Genomic DNA, 18491 nt, shown 5'->3' on the forward strand with positions numbered 1-18491 from the left:
CTCTCAGCACTCGCTTGTTACGGGGTCCCATGTGCCCAGGGCTCCAACGATCAGCATGTGAATTTGGACCTCATAGCCCCTACCTCTCAGGGTGCTGGCCAGAGGGGCATATTTCTCTAGCTTTCAAGATCAGGCATTGTGGAAAGCCGGGGTCCTGTTTTCGAAGACCGCTGTGACATCCACTATGATGATCTTCTTCCGGTCCTCATTGGTGATGACAATGTTTGGTTGCAGTTGGCTGTCCATTCTGGGGATGACGAAGTTCACGGCAACCTTCCCCACAGGTGGCAGGATGGCTCTAACCAGATGATCTTGGATGGTGTTGTGTCACAGCTGCCAGGCTCTGGAATGGGGCTTGCAGCTACACAAGATATGGAGTAGTCTCTCACTGGCATAGCCGCACTGCTTTCATCGCTTGTCCCAATTTACACGGTGGACGGTTCCGTTCAGTGGGATGCAGTTGAGCCAGGACTGGTGGATGAACCTCCACTTGGCAAATCGGGAGACGTTGCCCCCGGGGAGGAAGTGGTTGCTGGCGTCCCACTTGCACATCACCTTGAAGGCCCTGCTCTGGTCTGGCTTCCATTTCAGGTTTTCCACATATTGGCAGTGGATGGCATCCTTCAGGGTCCTCTCCAGCTTGGTTCTGGTTCTCGGAGTGATGATGGTGTGCTCCATGTTCTTCACCTGTGGTACCAGGCCTCCCATCTATTACATCTAAAGCTCAAGCATCTGACAAATTACCTTTAAAACTAGGGTGATCTATCAGAAACTTCTTGGATTTCCATTTCCATCTCAACTTGTGTACAAGAGGGTAAGTATATTCCTTGCAAAGAAATTTTGGCATGATCTTCAGTGACAAATGACATGCTACCATGTGCCAAGAAAGATGGGTGATATAGTCACCTCTGACTTCAACTTTAACTGGAGAAGCTTTGTTCGCAATCTGCTGAATAATTACTAACTACTTTGGCAATCAGTCATGCATTCCTTAATGGCACCACAGGCATCAAGTGTCCTATTCACTTGCTCCCCCAAGTAATAATAGATTTTATTACATCAAACTCTCTATGCCAAAGTGGTAACTGACATAATTGAAACTAAACAAGTCACCAGAAAGAATGTTACCCAGACACATATTGTAATAGTTCAGAAGGTCTATTTCAACCATATATGGTTACTATGTAAATTACCGATGTATTGGGGTGAGGAGGGGTAGAAGTGAAATAGGCTTTCACAACGTACTTGGAGATTACTGGAAATCATTTCTTTGGCAATATTTTTTTCCCCTTTGTGATATAGCATGGCCAGAGGGCAGCAGGAGGGTGATAGAGGGGAGATATGTAAGCCCCAGGATGATGAGAGCCTTATTCCCTGTAAAGGGAAGAGAGGTTGCTATAGATTAATTAGAGCACCTGAAGCCAATTAGAGCATCTGAAGTCAGTCACCTGATAAACCCCCCCTGCTTCAATCAGACAGTTGGAGGAGTTGAAGCAGAGTGGTTTGGTACTGGAGCAGAGAGCAGTTTGAAGGAGAGCAGTTTGGAGGGAAGCAGAGGAGAGTTTGGAAAAGTGCTGTGGCGGGCCAGAAGACCAAGACCCTAGGTAAAGGGAAACCCGGCTTGTGCAGAGCAGAGGGACTCCACAGACACAAGGGGTTGGGAGAAACCTGGCCCAAGCAGAGATAGGGCAGGAAGCTCCACAAGCTGAAGGGCCAGAGAGGGAAGGAATTGCTAGTTCAAGTGGTTTGTCGCTATCCCTAGGGCCCCTGGGCTGGGACCTGGAATAGAGGGCGGGCCTGGGTCCCTCCCTCTCCACTCCCCTTCTCTGGGATACTAGTGGGACAATTAACACCCCAGATCAGGGGTAAGAAAAGGCGCCCTGACCACCCCTCCCCCGCATAAGAAGAGAAAGCACGGGACCCATCATAGTAGTGGCGGCAATTTGCCACACCTTTTACACACCAAAAAAGCTGAATTGCGAAGTCATCATTAAGTAATCCTTAGTGCATAATGTACCTCTCACGAAGAAAAGACTCAAAACAATTGGATGCAACATGGAAGAATGACTCAAAATGATGGACATTTTAAAAAAAAGTTTGAAAGCTTAAAATGATACCAAATTAGTTTCTATAGTACGGACAATTTCCAACACTTCTGCTTCATAAGATTCCAAAACAAATAATTTACAAGTATAAATTATATATACAAGTGTATGAAGTTTCTGAAGAACAAGTATAAAACAGAGGAGATGAAGTAATATTAGGTCTAAAATAAGGGATGGCCAGCTGGTAAGTACTCGAAAAGTGAAGAGCTTCACATGTCTGATAAGTACACAAGTATTTGAAGAAAAGCCATTAGATCTGGTCAGGGAATCTTTGCCATCTACACTGGGTTGGGCCTTTATATAGTAGAACTGAAGTAAGAGCTTTCTATAAAATGATGCTGCAACTAGTGACACTACTGCTGGAACTCCTTTTGTCTGATTAAGTCTGAGAAATAACATCATCAGACTTACCACCATTCTTCAGATACTAAATCATCAAGTAAAATGTTGGTTTGCAATTTAGTATACAAAAGATTTTTTAAAAACTATTATAAATTACAGCAGAATTAAACAAAGTCATTCCCCCCTCCTTAAGAGACCTGAAATGTGTCCTGTGCCCCGCACTGTGTGTGGCCTCCAATAACAGAAACAAGCTTGCACTGCTTTATTTCAGTTTTGCTTCATTTCTCCTCAAACAATCCTCATTGCTAATCTGCCAGCCTACCCCACCCCCCCACCAGAATTGGGGTGGGGAGGGGGTGGGAACATGTTAACTGTTTAGGACCAAGTCATAAAAGTAGACCAGTTATTTCTCAGCATCCATTTCATTACTCTGCATTCATTTAAACTTTTTGCTTCTGCACAAACAGGACCATCTTTCATTTTTGGACATGTGGATTTCTACCTCTTTTGAAATATAGTGTGATAAAGGATTACACAGAGGGGGTGGAAGGTCTCTGGGAATTGGGGAGAGGTAGAGGAACAGGAAGGTAGTTAGGTGTTCTCCAGGCTGGGAAGGAGGGTCTCAGGGTTCCTACCTACTCCCAGGCCTGTTCCAGACACTCTGTTTTCTGCTTCCTGATCCCAGGCTCCATGGCGGTTACTCCAGACCATCTGGGTCCCTCTCCCATCATGTGCCCCTCTTCCCTCCATAGCATACACAGGTTTAGGTGGAGGTAAAGCCCCCCACAATATTTCCATTGTAGAAGTGCTAATCTCCCACCCCCCAGAATTACAGTTAACAGCAAAATTAGTGACAGTAAGTTTTGTGCAATAGTTTTCAATATCTGTAGCTTAGATTAAGTAAATTCAGTTTTGAAGCTCATCACTTGTGATTAATGTGAAATATATAATGCCACATATTTGATGGCTGCATGGGCTGCATATTGAAATATTAAATATTATACCTTATAACTTGTAACACGATAACATTTGGGGTGATAAAGAGTATTTCCTATTCCAAAGGGAGAAATGGATACATAGCCACACAATTACTTTTGAAATTGAAAAAGGGGTATCTGTTATTCTTAGGGCTTCTATTTGGGAGGGTTTATTAACTCAATTTTGGGGGGTTATTTTTACTATTTTTGACTTGTACATAGATGTCCAAAATCAAGATGGGGGGGGGGGCTTTCTCCATTATATACTGTAATGAGGAATGTATATTATATACATTCCACATTACAGTAGTATATACTGTAATCTCTCTGTAATGTTCCCTAGTGCACAGCAGCAAGGTCTATATAGACCAATTAATACACAACACATAAAATTATAGTCCCCATCACCCACCTTATTGCTCTATCTAGACAAGTATCCATTTCCACTGTTTTTCCAGGGTTTACTAGATAAACACTGATTTCCTTTTTCTTTTTAAATCAAGGGTGTTTTATCTGATTCTGAACTCAAACCAGTGAGATTCCACTGATTTGAATGGAAATACTCCTGACTGATATCTATGCAAGTGAAATGAGTATTACTACTTCTGTATATCTAATATGATGTATATTTGTACCATATTGTACATACAATTTTATGCTTCAAGCCAACGGAGTTACAATATGGGTTATTACAATATGGATTACTTTGACCCAATATGTTTTTTTCTTCAATAATGAGTTTAAAAATAGTTTTAGCCAACAGGGCCAGTAAGGGTAATTAGGAGATAAAACACACAGAATAAGCTATGAGGAACTGGATAAAAAAACAACAACATATAGTTTTGAAATATAGAGTAGGCATTCTGGACCAAATTCATTCGTGGTGTAACTCCACTGATGACTTTGACCCTTTATCAATATTTTCTCATCCTTGGAAACATATCAAAATTATTTTGGCTGCCAGAGGGCTTCCATATTGTTTAACAAAGGCAACAGCAATATGCTGAAGAAGAAAATTGATATACATTAGTGAGTGATATTTCAGAGAGAGAACCTCGTCTTGAGATGTGTTGAGTACCTGGAAGTTAAAAGTGCAACTCTCAGGATCAGTCCCAAAGTGTGTTCCCCAAGAAAAATGTAATGAAAAGCAAGATATAACTAATTGAGTGTTTTGCTTCTACTATAAAACAATTAGCAATGACCACCATTTTTCTGTATTTTAGCTATTTATAACCATTTATACTACACAGAAGCTTGGCTGTGCCCTTGTAATGGCAAGTCACAACTAACAAATTAATTTATTATTTCAATTTTTCCCCTGGAAGAATGCTGGCTTCTCTGTGTAATTTCCCAATGAGCTTTGAAATGTTGTTTTCCAGTAGACAAGCAACTGATTCTTTATGCTGGCTAAATTCTTCCCAAAACTAGAAAAAATATCTTTTTTTCTGTACGGCGTTAGTAATGCAAGAGTTTTTCTGAAGTTTCTACATGAACAACTGAGCCCACAACTTCCCAATCCAAAGCCATCCATGCTAACCACATGAACATTTGGCTAGTTATATTACAGATATAAAATTTATGGTCCTGTAAGACAGACTTAAGAATAATCATTGTGATAATAATGAAAGATAAACAATTAGTAACTAACCCTAAACTATCCTGAGAAGTAGTATTGTTAAAATTTTGTTTTCCTGATACCTTTTGGTCCTGAAAAGATGTTACTTACTGGCATAAGGAGAGTATAATGGATGCAGAATCCAGGTTCAGAAGAAAAATATTCATCGGATACAAATCTTATCCTGATCTGGTTTCCTTTGGAGATTTGTTTGCTTGGCACAGTATTGGAACCACACCAGCGCCCTAAAATAGTGCCATCACTCGGCTCTTCAACTTCTACAAAGTCATACCTGGAAGGAAAAGAAAATGAAACATGTCTTGACTGATGCATTTCCTATAGAATCCTCATGATTTAATCAACATAGTCACATTTCATTTTAAAAAAAAACAACAACAAATGTCTCTTTTCATGCTGAAAGTATATCACTGAAGCCAGTAATTTTATTCCTAGGTTCTTCATCCAAGTTGCTACTGGCTTAAACACATAATAAAGTCATTCAGTGGAGTTCAAAAAGAGCTAGATTCCAGAGTTAGCATTCTGAACAAAACCTCTCAGTAACAAATGTATGTTTCTTATATGGAAAACAAGTACAATATATGGAACAGAGAGGAAGAAAATAATCATGAAAGAGAAAAGAAATAACATAATTTTGAAATATTTTAAAGTGTGATACAGTAATTGGTATGTGCTATATTAGCGGCAGAGGTAGTCATATTTTGCTGACGATCAATGTTCAATGGCTTCTTTTGCAGCTAACAACTTTCTCCTCCTGTGCTCTGACAGGAAAGAAAGCTTGGAAAGGCTTGAAGTGGCATTAAGTTCTCAGTCCAGCAAAGCTCTTAAGCATATTCTTAACTTTAAGCATGTGTGTAGTTCCACTGAGAGCTTTGCTGGATAGGGCCTATCTATAGAATGTACCAAACATTATCCAGCATTTTGGGCAACTGTCTCACAATAGGTGGTCTGGAGATTGAGTTTTGAAGAAATAACACAAACAATGAAGGTATATCTCATCCCAGTCTTTTGTCATTCCTATCCACTCCACTCATCATCTGCTCTAAGGAACAGTTATTAAGAATAACCCTTGGAGCAGACTGCTTTCTAATTCACCCCTCAAATAGAGGCACAGACATTATTAGGAAGGGGTGGGCAAGACACATAGGGATAATCCAGTGCTGAAACTCCCAGGAGATGTTGCACAAAAAGGGTACAAATGTGCTTAAAGCCACCTTTGTGTAAACCAGATCCCTGACCAGTAGAAGGCCAAAGTGGACCCTAATGTAAGTTAGAGTACTTGTGGAGTTTGTTTCCATTACTCTATCACTTTCTCACTGCTACAAAGTACACACTTCCTTTACTCCACCTTTCTTGCCATCTTGGTTTTTCTGTCACACTGCATCAATGAATAACTCTAGTTTCTAGATTCTCAGACCTTCCCCAAACAGTCATGAAAGGAAATTATTGCTGTTCACATGATTCTGAACAGGAGTGAAAATGTGGCAGTTCTGGGTCAGTTTTCCCTCTGCTGCAGCCTGGGAATCTCGGTGCAACAGCAGAGGCACTAGAGTTGTCCATCTGGTGACGTACAAAGGCAACACAGCTATTTAAGCTTAAAGGTGCCTTTGGAAGGTTATATTCATAACCATTAGGGATGGATGTTATATATCATTCAGATTTTGAAAACAGTGATTGCAAATGCCTGGGGAAGTTTCCTACTCTCCCTCAATTTTTCAAGTATTGCTCACATTCTCATATATACATACACACACATATACATACATGAACACACACAAAATACATTTCTCAAAGCAACCTGAATTGATAAATCATAAATACAGTTCAATTCTGTTCTTAGAAACAAATAGTACTACCCACAACTGTAACTAATACTCTGATTTTAAAAAAGAAGAGAAACACACACACTCTTCCAAATAAGGCAGGCATTGTTTAATGTGAAAATCATTACTTCATAACAATTTTCCATTAAAGTTTTCTGTATTTTTTTTCTTCAGTAAACTTACTCTCTATAATTATTCCCAGTTCCCTAGCTAGACAGCAGGCAATAAATTCTTGTGTTTCATGTCTGTGCAAGTCAGGCTCGTACATTTATTATCTCTTTTAAAGGACCAGTATTTTTTCCACTTAATTAAAAATGAATAAAATGAACATGCTCATTAACATGTGTTCACAAGATATTATTGGCATGTACTTGAGTTTTAAATCTTCACTGAAATCATGATATACTACTAATTGCTTTATCACTATTGTATTTGATTTTCCAAATCAGCATCATGTATTTATACAATTTGATTCTTAAATTCATCCATCAATATTTTTCTTTGATGATCATGTGTTAGCATGAACACAATGTATATGTAATAGCACTACAGGCTCAGGGATTTGAGAACATGTTTTAATTTGCTGTTTAAACGCAGTGTATAAGTTTTTAAGAGGGTCTTTTTGTAGTTTATAGCCTCAGCTAGAAAACAAAAGAAAGAAGCCATCTCTTCTTCTGTTTCATGGAATGTGAATAAAAATCTGTTAGGTGTTATATTTATTGACTTCAGACTCAAAAGTATTGGATGTCAGGCATACTACAGTCACCAGTGCATCTATGTAATTTATGCACTTCTTTCTATTGCACCTTCCAGACTCCCGGCACCCTAGGGGTAAAAGCACAATTCAAATTCCATAGCTTTAAACCTAGAGCTTTTTTAAATGAACACTAATAACTCAGCTAAATGGGAGACTAAGTAAGGATTCTGTCTAGCGAACAAAAGCCAGGAATGAGAATTATGACTCATATGCAAAATAGGCCCAGATAACACGGTTCATCTTTGGCTCACTTTTATATTCAGTTCGTCTTTCCAATCTTTGCACATGTTATTTGAAAACAAGCTTCTGTTGCAACCAGTATAGTTTTAATTCAGCATGTGTGTCACTAACAATAACTTGATTGAGCCTGACTTTGAAACACTTGAAAGCGGTTTTATATTAAAAGAACAGATCACGTACAAGTGAAAAAAAACAAAACAAACAAACCCAGTATCACTGATAAGTAGAAAGCCATATGTCCCTAGGTGACCATTCTGGAGACACTGTAATCCTTATAATGCACTCACTAATACTGTATTGCAGTGTGCACAATTGCCCAAATCACTATTTAAAGGATTTACTAAACCTATTTTATGAGCCAATTAAACATAACTTTCTCACAGCAACATGATACAGTACATACAGCACTAAGTGGTTTATAATGATTACTCCCTTTTTCTAACATCTCCCTGGGGACCTATTGAGGATTTATGTTCAACAAACAAATCTGGTATTTCAGACAAAATTTCTGCTCTCTTATGGGAATCTACAAGCTGTAAAGATCAGTTTCTTGCTGTTGAGCACAGCGGTAGGCAGCCTTTTGTACAGAATAGGTAGCACACCATTAAAAGGGGAGAATCTTTACATGGTCTATCTACATCAGCAGAAAAACAGCACATTTCCCAGACATACTGAAATTCTGTCAATTAACTTTATCCCTGTCAGTTATCTAAACCAACTGTTCAGTCAGAGCCTGCCAAATGGATCAGATGTGCATCTCCAAATTCCTAGCATTGCATGTGTTGACTGGGGTCTAAACTTTGTGTGAAAGATAACAAAACAAACAAAATGGTTAGGAGTCTCCAGTGTTTACAGGCCCACACTGTACTTGGACGATGTGCAAAACTGAACCTTCATGTGACAAGGTTGAACAGTAGCAGTGGCAAAATCCACAGCTATCCAAAACTATACTTTCCTATGTAGAGATTTGTTAGTCAAAACTGAGAAGGCGCTGACAACAGATAAATGGTTTCACATTTTCCAGTGAAGTTACAAAGATGATTTATACACTAAACAGTTTGCCTTTAAATAAACTACCTTTCCAGTTTTTCTTCTGCTGTATAAAAGCTAGCTTGAGACTGCACTGTCTTCAATACTATAATTAATTATAGCACTAATATAGCACTTTACATTTTCAGTATATTATACAAACATTAGTCAGATTTTGGACTACAGTGCGGTTTATTCAGGAAGCCAGGTAGGCTTTTTAGTCATGATCAGCCCATTTTTCTTTCCTCTATTTCTGTGGTGGCATGTATATTCCACTTATTATTGGTATATGTGCCCGGGACAGCGGACTGAATTAACAGATTATTTCGGCAAAGGATTATTTATTTGTAATGAGTAAATAAGCAACAAAAATTGCTCTCTAAATTTCAAGGGCTTTCTAGCCAGGCAATGTGTTTTTTCCTGAGGAATGTATTTTCCCCGCCTCTCTGTATTTTTCTGTGGTTTTGCAGGGCTGGCTCTAGGTTTTTTGCCGCCCCAAGCAAAAAAAATTTTGCGCCCCTCCCCACCCCTTTTATTTTGGCTTTTACACGTTCGCACTTCGCAATGTTTTTTGTTTTGTTTTGTTTTTGACTGTGTAAAATTAAAAAAAAGAGAACAGAGAATTTGTAGTTAGTAAAATAAAATAATTTCCTACTAGTGAATTCATTTAATTTTAACAAAATCACAATTACAAACAATTTGGGTTCAACTACACACTGTAATGAAAAAGTTAGTGTCTTCCGGTGCACCCAGTTTCTCATAAATTAAAAGAATTTATATGAACTGAATTTTTCTGTTTTTTATACTTGCATAGTCTTTTAATAATTCAGTGAAATCTAATTTTTTTGCAATGGTACTTTCAATTTAAATTAATGTGAGTCCTGACAAACGATTTTGAGACATGATGGACCTCAAATAATTTTTTAGTAATTTCAGTTTTGAGAAACTGCGCTCACCAGAAGCCACTGATATTTGTAATGTTAAAAGAATGTGTAATGTTATACCAGTGTTTGGAGTGAGGTGCTCAGGGCTGTACATTCCGACTGTGGGCCCCCAGCCCGATCTCAGACCCGGCCCCACCCCTGCAGAGGGGACAGTAACCGACAGAGCGGCTGGGGGGCGGGTTAGCCGCAGGGAGGGGGACAGACCAGGGGCGCCAGCCCAGCACTGAGCTGCCCAGGGCAGCAGGTTCCTTATTGGCTGCGGGTCCTGCCCCGATCCCGGGCTCCGCTTGGCTCTGGCTTCTCCGCCGCTTGTGACACTTGCGGTAGGAGCAGGCGGGGGGTTGGGGGGAGGAGCCGCATCGCCCCGCTCCCCCCATGGCGGGGGGCCAGGGCAAAGACTGCCCTGGGCCGGGACCTCCACGCTGAGCCCGCTGCCTCTTCCCCATGCCTCTAGTAATTTCAAAAAATAAATCAATGAATCTATAAACAGAAGCCTATAGATAGTATAATTCACTGTTTCAGAGAACTTGGCTCTATTTCTGTTCTTCTATGTGTGCATCTATGTTTTATAAATGAACATTTACTTAATAAAAATGACTTTGCTTTGGTGAAGTGTAATATTACTCCCTCCCTCAGTTGTTAGTTAGAATACAGAATTGTTCTTTTATGGAAGAATAGGAAATTGGTAAGAACCTCCCACTTTTATAGTTATTTGCATGATCCCTTTGTCAATATATTTGCTCTACCTCTCTTTAGAGAAGATTGTTAGGGACTAGAGCTGGCCAAAAATTTTCTGACCGAATGTTTTGCCTTTGGAAAATGCTGATTCATCAACATTGATAGATCGGTGGGAATGTGACTATTTCAACAAATTCTGACCAAAATCCGTTAGGTTTCTGATAGCTCCTTGGTTGCCAGGAAATATTTCAAAAAGGTGAAAAGGAAGTGTCATTTTGACTTTTGCTAAACAAAATTTTGGAATTCACATTCCATAGGAAATTTCGCCTTGTTTTTAATTTTTATTTATTTGTTACATTTTGGAACTAATTTTTATTTTTGCAATTGGATGGGAAAGTCAGTTTCTGGCCTGCCTTACTTGGGACAGTGGGTTGGATTAATTGAATATCTGTCTACATAAGGGGACCAAGGGATTGGTAGCAGCTAGCAGGCTATATAGAATTCACTCTAACTTACTGGTGGTGTAAGTGATTATTAGATGTTCCTTCAGGGGCAGCAGAAACTTCCTAAAAGTGAGGGGGGCCAGCAGTGCCCCAACTATGGCCCCGCCCCTGCAGTGCCTCTCCCGCCACCCTTTCCCCCCAAGGCCCCGCCCTCATGGCACCCCTTTCCCCCAAGGCCCCGCTCCTGCTGTGTCCCTTCCCCCTGAGGCCCCACCGCCTGCTTGCTCTTCTCTGCCTCTCCCGCCTTGCTCGCCATTACAGCCAGTAAAAAGTGGGGGGAGCGATGGCCCCCTGGCCACCCCCTTCCAGCACACCTGTGTTTCTGGTGACATTACTATTGTCATTTTTGGCCAAGCAAAATGAGGTTCTACCCTTAACTTAATGGCATTTATGTTTGCCTGGTTTTTTGTAATGTGATAACTATTAAACACCACATCTGATCAATTCCAAATTTACAGAGAATGTTCTAGGCACCATCAGGCACAGAGAAATCCCTGGCATGGAGGAAGGGGACATGGGGAACATACAGAACTCCTGGAATGTGGCAGAGGGTGAATGGGGGGCTCAGGGCTCCTGCAATGATGGAGGAGGAGGAGAAGGGGGACATGGGGGAATAATTGCTACCTGTACTGCACATTTTAGTATGTATACTACCAGTCCAGTACCTTTCCCTGAGACTAAAATACGTTAGCCCATAAGACAAATGCACTGTGTGTCTTGTCTTTTTATACAGGAAATAAAAAAAACACAATAAAAACTGAAAACCAAAATGCTATAATAATATAAATGTAAGTAATGTTACCACGATGAATACAAGTACACTGTGTTTGAACCTGGAAGACGGAGTGTGAAAACTGAGTGGGAATTTCCTACTGTGGCAGATTTCATCCCCTTCTCCAGCTATTGTCAAAATCATCTCACCAGGGTAGAATTTTATTCCTAGATCTTATATGTCTACACTGGCAAGTTTCTGCACCACAAGTTATACCACTTTTATTAAAACGCTGGAATTAAACCGCTGTTGCATGTCCACACTGTGCTCCTTGTGATGCTGCAGTGCATCCACATTAGCAGCTCTTGCAACGGCAAAGACAGCAGTGCATTGTGGTAGCCATCCCTCTGTGCAACTGGCCACATGGTGCTTTAGGAAGGGTTTGCAATGCCTCATAGGGCAGGCACAGCATCACATGATGCAGGTTTCCCAATCCCATTGTTCCCTGGGCATCCTACTACATTGCCAGCTGCTTTTCAACTGGGGGGGAGGGAAAAGAGTGTGTGACAGGGAGTGTGAGTGTGTGTATGGAGGGGAAGAGAGACAATGTGCTTTGGAGGACAGAGAGTGTGTCAGCATGCTGTCTTTTAAGTTCAGACAGTGGCAGGAAGAAACCTCAACATCAACCCCCGCCTCCCTCACAGAAATCTCTGCAGATCAGCATAGTATGCAAATGATGTCAGAGATAGTGCTTTGAAAGGGGAGGGGAGCATGTCTCCAGTGCAGCCGAGTTCAAAACAATGGGCAGAGCAGTCACTTGAGGCATTATGGAACAACTCCGGAGGCCAATTACAGAGCAGAAAGCAATCAAGTATCTACACTGGCAATAGAGCACTGGAGCCTCGGTGCAAATAGCCTTATAACTCTCGATGAGGTGGGATTTTTTGCAGCGTTGCAACTTAGGAGTTTCTGCGCACAAAGTGGCTTGGCAGTGTGTACAAAAAGCTGCTTTACTGCGCAGAAACTTGCCAGTGTAGACAAGCCCCAAGAAACTTCAAAACAGCCATTTAGTACTTCTGCCTTTGAAATGGACCAGGTAACATTACATTTATTTATTTATTCATTTCCACAGGAGGATATTCCCCTGACAAATTTCCTTGTAGGCAGGATAAAAAGATATCATTCAGACCACTTAGCAGCTGTCAAAACAAAACAAAAAACCCCACCACTCCTCCATACTTTAGGGGGAAAAAAACACCTTGGCAGACTCTGAACCCTTGTATCAGCACCAACAAAGATTGAGTGTTTGTATGGCAAAGGAATAGGTGGAGCCATTTTGATTACAATTAATAGAAATGTGTGACCCAGGTGCTGAGAATTTCAAGAAATTTGAGAAAAGCTGTTCTAAACAACATCACCCCAATTTAAAATGTTTGTAAGAACTCACCTCCGGCTAGTCTCCTTCTGTAAAAAGGTGCCTAAAAGCAGTTTTCCTGCAAAAGAGAGCAGCCTGTGTAGTGTACTACCCCTAGCCCTCCTCCCCTCTACATGGACTTGGCTGGACCTTACACTAGGTCAGAGAGAACTCTTTAGGACACCACTACAGATTACACAGCAGTTGGAAAGGAGACAAGATGTGCTTATTAAATTACAATTTTGACTATGGTTGCTTCTTTTAAATAAAAATGTAATAATGATTTCTCATCATCAGTGATTTGAGCTGAAACTAATTTCCAGACTAGTATCTCTATATTGCATGGTATAATTTGTGTGCTCTAATAGCTGGTAGCAAGATGCAGCCTAGTCAGACCTGATTAAAAAAAAAAAAAAAAAAAAAGTACAAACTCTTTCGTAGTTGGAAAATGCTTATAAACTTATATATTTCCAGTCGTAAATATTACTTCCTGCCTATATACAGATGAGTGTGGTACTGAAAAACAATATACCGCCATATCTATATTTACCATGAAGTAGTGATATTTACTGGCACAATCCAGCGACTAAGAACAAGTTTTGCTGCTGTTCAACGCATATGTATGGGAGATATGCCTCAGACACATGTGTGATAGAGATATCTGATATGAATCAACAATAACATACTGTAGATTCTGCACCAATCTAATTTTATTTATTTCAGTCTAGAACATGCAATGTCTCTGGTCTTACAGACCACGTTTCATTTTTTCTGACTCTGCCTTAGCCAAGGCATCACCTGAAGCTGGAGCCTCTACATCTTGTTCAGTACATCTCATTGCTTAAAGCTTTGGCTTTAATCTAAGATTAAAGAACTCTTGTCTTCATCTAACAGCTCTTAGAGCATATTTCAGTGCTGCCTAGCAGTGAAAATGAAATAAAAAGAGCTATGGGGAATAAACCATCACTGCTACTATCATAAGTGTTTGCAAGAGCAGTACCTAAGCAAATGCTTAATTTTAAGAATATGAGTAGTAGCACTGATATCAGAGCCTTAGTGATTCAGTGCAAGTGAACTGGTAGTGCCCATACTAGCTGTACTGGTAGATCCATGACAGGTTATGTGCTTAAAGAATTCCATATTTAAGCATTGATACTGAACTACTCATGAATCCATCTCAAAAAATGTACTGGAATTGGAAAAAGTACAGAAAAGGGCAACAAAAATTATTAGAGGTATGGAACAGCTTCCATATGAGGAGAGATTAAAAAGACTGGGAGTTTTCAGCTTGGGAAAAGAGACAACTAAGGGGGGATAAGATAGATGTCTATAAAATCATGACTGGTGAGGACTGCTGTGGACAAATGCCTGCCAGCGGAGGGCAATGAAAATGATTAGGGGGCTGGGACACATGACTTATGAGGAGAGGCTGAGGGAACTGGGCTTATTTAGTCTGCGGAAGAGAAGAGTGAAGGGGGATTTGATAGCAGTCATCAACTACCTGAAGGGGGGTTCCAAAGAACATGGAGCTATTCCGTTCTCAGTGGCAGCAGATGACAGAATAAGGAGCAATGCAGTGGGGGAGGTCTATGTTGGATATTAGGAAAAACTATTTCACTAGGACGGTGGTGAAGCACTGGAATGGGTTATCTAGGGAGGTGGAGGAATCTCCATCCTTAGAGGTTTTTAAGGCCTGGCTTGACAAAGCCCTGGCTGGGATGATTTAGTTTTGGTTGGTCCTACTTTGAGCAGGGGGTGGGACTAGATGACCTCCTGAGGTATCTTCCAACCCTGACCTTCTATGTGTTATTTACTCCTCTCAACATAAGAAGTAGGGAGTCACCAAATAAATTAATAGGCAGCAGGTTAAAACAAACGAAATGAAGTATTTCTTCACACAACACACAGTCAACCTGTGAAACTCTTTGCCAGAGGATGTTGTGAAGCCCAAGACTGTAACAGGGTTCAAAAAAGAACTAGATAAATTCATGGAGGATAGGTCCATCAATGGCTATTAGCCAGATAGGCAGGGATGGTGTCCCTAACCTCTGTTTGCCAGAAGCTGAGAATGGGCGACAGGGGATGGATTACTTGATGATTAACTGTTCTATTCATTCCCTCCGAGGCACCTGGCATTGGCCACTGCCGAAAGACAGGATACTGGGCTAGATGGACTTTTGGTTTGAGCCAGTATGGCCGTTCTTATGTTATGTTCTAAAGAATGCACAGGTTTGCAGGATCAGGACCTTGGTCATTCCAAAATTCAGCTCTAAGTAGCCTTTTGGATAAATGTGTACCCACCTATAAAGCATTTTTCTGTTACTAATCTGTTACTAAAATGGCATGAAGCATCGTTAGAAAATACAGTGATACAACATCACTGTTTACAGACAAAAATCAGAGGCAAGACACTAAAATATTGCCATTCAGGACTCTCTCTTATAATTTGTATTATTGTTAGGACTGAAAAAAAATTCCAGCCTTGTACCTTGTTTTATTTTATGCAGAGTTCTTTTTCCACCAACCACACACTCCTGGGGTTATGGGAGCAGCCACAGCCAAAGAAGACCAAAGATAACAGATATATATTGTTATCTTACACTAACCAAAATTTAGGCTCATGCAGATTTCCTTCCCCCAAGATCCTTCCTGTGGGATTTACCAAGTGAAAAATCCTCATAGTGCACCCAAGCAGTTTTGCAGTTCTGTACATGGGGGAAGAAATGTGCTTCTAACACTTGCAGGAGATCAGCTTACATTTGAAGCATTTAAGGACTTTACTCTCATTTCAGTTTGCATAGCTACAAGTTAGTGGTCATAACATTATCCAAGCCTATATTAAGCCCACCAACAGTACGTGAACCAATGACCTGTATGAAATAGTATTTCTATTATTTGTTGTCATTTTATGGGCCTTTGTTTTGTGTTATGGAATTGTTCCTTTGCCCTACAGAATTGTTTTTTCCTTCCCAGACTAAATCTAATTTTTGTACGTCCTCATTATGCATACATCCTGCCAGACTTCCCATGGTTGCTCCCCACTACCACACATTTGCCCTATGCTTCAATGATTCTCCCATAGCTGGTAGGGCTGCCAACTTTCTACTCACACAAAATTGAACATCCTTGCCCTGCCCCTGGCCTCGCCCAGCCCAAAGGCCCAGTCCCTGCCCCTTCTCTGAGGCCCCGCCCCCACTCAGTCAATTCTCCATTGCTCGCTCTCCCCCCACCCTCACTCACTTTCATCAGGCTGGGGCAGGGGGTTGGGGTGCAGGAAGGGGTGAGGGCCTGCGGTGGGGCCAGAAATTAGGGGTTCAGGATGTGGGAGGGGGCTCCAGGCTGGGACGGGGGAGTGGAGTGCGGGAGGGGGTGCGGACTCTGGAGTGGGGCCAGAGATGAGGGTTTTGGGTGCAGGGGGGGGCTCCAGGCTGGGGACAAGGAGCTTGGAGTGCAGGAGGGGGGCTCAGGGCTGTGCAGGGGGTTGGGGTGTGGGCTCTGGGGTAGGTCAGCAGATGAGGGGTTTTGGGTGCAGGAGGGGACTCAGGGCTGGGGCGGGCTCTGGGAGGGAGTTCCGGTGCAGAAGGGGGCTCAGGGTTGGCGTGTCGGAGGGAGTGTGGGGAGCAGGCTCCGGAAGGGAGTTTGGGTGTGGGAGGGGGTTCCGACCTGGGGCAGGGGGTTGGGGTGTGGAAGGAGTTTTGGGGTGTGGGCTCTGGCTGGGCAGCTCTTAGCTCAGGCGGCTCCTGGTCAGAGGCACAACGGGGCTAAGGAAGTCTCCGCGTGGGTCCCAGAAGTGGCCAGCATGTCCAGCTCCTAGGTGGAGAGGCTGGGGGGCTCTGCACACTGCCGCACCCACAGGCGCCACCCCCACAGCTCTCACTGACCGTGGGGCCCGGCCAATGGGAGCTGTGGAGCTGGTGCTCAGGGTAGGGGCAGCACACGGAGCCCCTGTGGCTACCCCTGTACTTAGGAGCCAGACATGCTGGACGCTTCCAGGAGTTGCACGGAGCCAGGGCTGGCAGGGAGCCTGCTTTCGGCCCACTGGGCTGTCGACCAGACTTTTAGTGGCCCAGTCAATGGTGCTGACCAGAACCACCAGAGTCCCTTTTTGACCAGCCATTCCAGTCGAAAACCAGATTCCTGGCAATCCTAATAGCTGACTATGTTGGGTTTCAGGCTGCTTTGTACCAGTGGAGCAGCTTAAAGCAGCCACAGTGCACAATAGGATCGGGGACAATATTTTAAAGTTAACCAAATATAATACATACTACTCTTGATTTATTTCACCTGAATTTAGCAGTTCATCCCAGTATATAGAAAAATCCATATAATTTGCTTGAAGGTGCTGAGTATTTAGGTAAAAAGTATGAGACAAAAGGAGAGTGAGAAAAAGAAGTGAAGCTGAACAACAGGTGAGGAAACACAAATGTCTGTCTAGGATTAGGACAGTTGGTATGTCTGCTATTTCTGCTGATTAAACAGGAGGAAGATGCTTATAAACCTGACAGTGAGCCTGCTGACTGTACCGTACTCAGACTTTCAGTAACTGAAAAACACCAGGGTGGGAGTGCATGCTATGTATAACTTACAGTATTTAGAGACTATACATAGTAAGTTTAGATTATGCTGTTGGCCTTTTCTTTGTAGTTTGCATTTAACTCCTGACATCATGGTTTAAGAAACCAGACAAGAAAGTATCTGGACTCTTGGAATCAATGCTGCTAAACTGTCTACACCACTGAACATAGAAAGCCAGGGCTGTGAAGTAAGAAAGTCTGTTTTTAAGCCTTTCAGTGTATTCATTTACTTGTATCTTTTAATAAGTAACCAGAGGAAAAAACTTCATCAACATTAATTGTTCCCAGAATATCAGAGACAGAAACTAGATCTAATAGTGCAGCACTCATTTTCAAAGAAATAACTTCAGTCTACACCATTAGAAACAGACCCAACAACAGTAACATGAAACAATTTTAGAAGCAATAAATTAGGATTAGGTTCATTTACCAAAATATTTTGATACCGGGGATCCAGTTTACTTTATTTGAACAGCCTGCTTGAGACAGAGTACCAGTGAGGAATTTTAAGGAGTATGAAATGTTTTCTAAATCAATGCATGCAGTCTCTGGTGTGAGGAAAGAGAAGGAGTTAAATCAGCTGTCTCCTGTATGGCACACTCCCTGCTAAACTAGGAACAAAACTGATATTGGCAGTGAAAAAAGATATTCAAATGCTTTCCAAACAATAGAAACAACTGGAGGCAGTAGCTTTTCAAGCTAAGTATAGGTAGTGAATGTGATAGTCAAATTTGTAGCTATATACTCAGCTTCTGTAGAG

General features: G+C 41.6%; 1 protein-coding gene across 1 annotated transcript in view; it reads right to left on the reverse strand.

Annotated features, from left to right (window-relative positions):
* PDGFC (platelet derived growth factor C) overlaps positions 1 to 18491 on the reverse strand; it is a 249535-nt gene that overhangs the window by 65537 nt on the left and 165507 nt on the right. The window contains exon 3 of the mRNA XM_073341444.2: positions 5151 to 5331. Coding sequence (XP_073197545.1) covers positions 5151 to 5331 — 181 coding nt within the window. The remainder of the gene's footprint in view (positions 1 to 5150; positions 5332 to 18491) is intronic.

This window comes from Lepidochelys kempii, chromosome 4 (genome assembly GCF_965140285.1).
Source record: "Lepidochelys kempii isolate rLepKem1 chromosome 4, rLepKem1.hap1, whole genome shotgun sequence".
In the NCBI taxonomy this organism is placed as follows: domain Eukaryota; kingdom Metazoa; phylum Chordata; order Testudines; family Cheloniidae; genus Lepidochelys; species Lepidochelys kempii.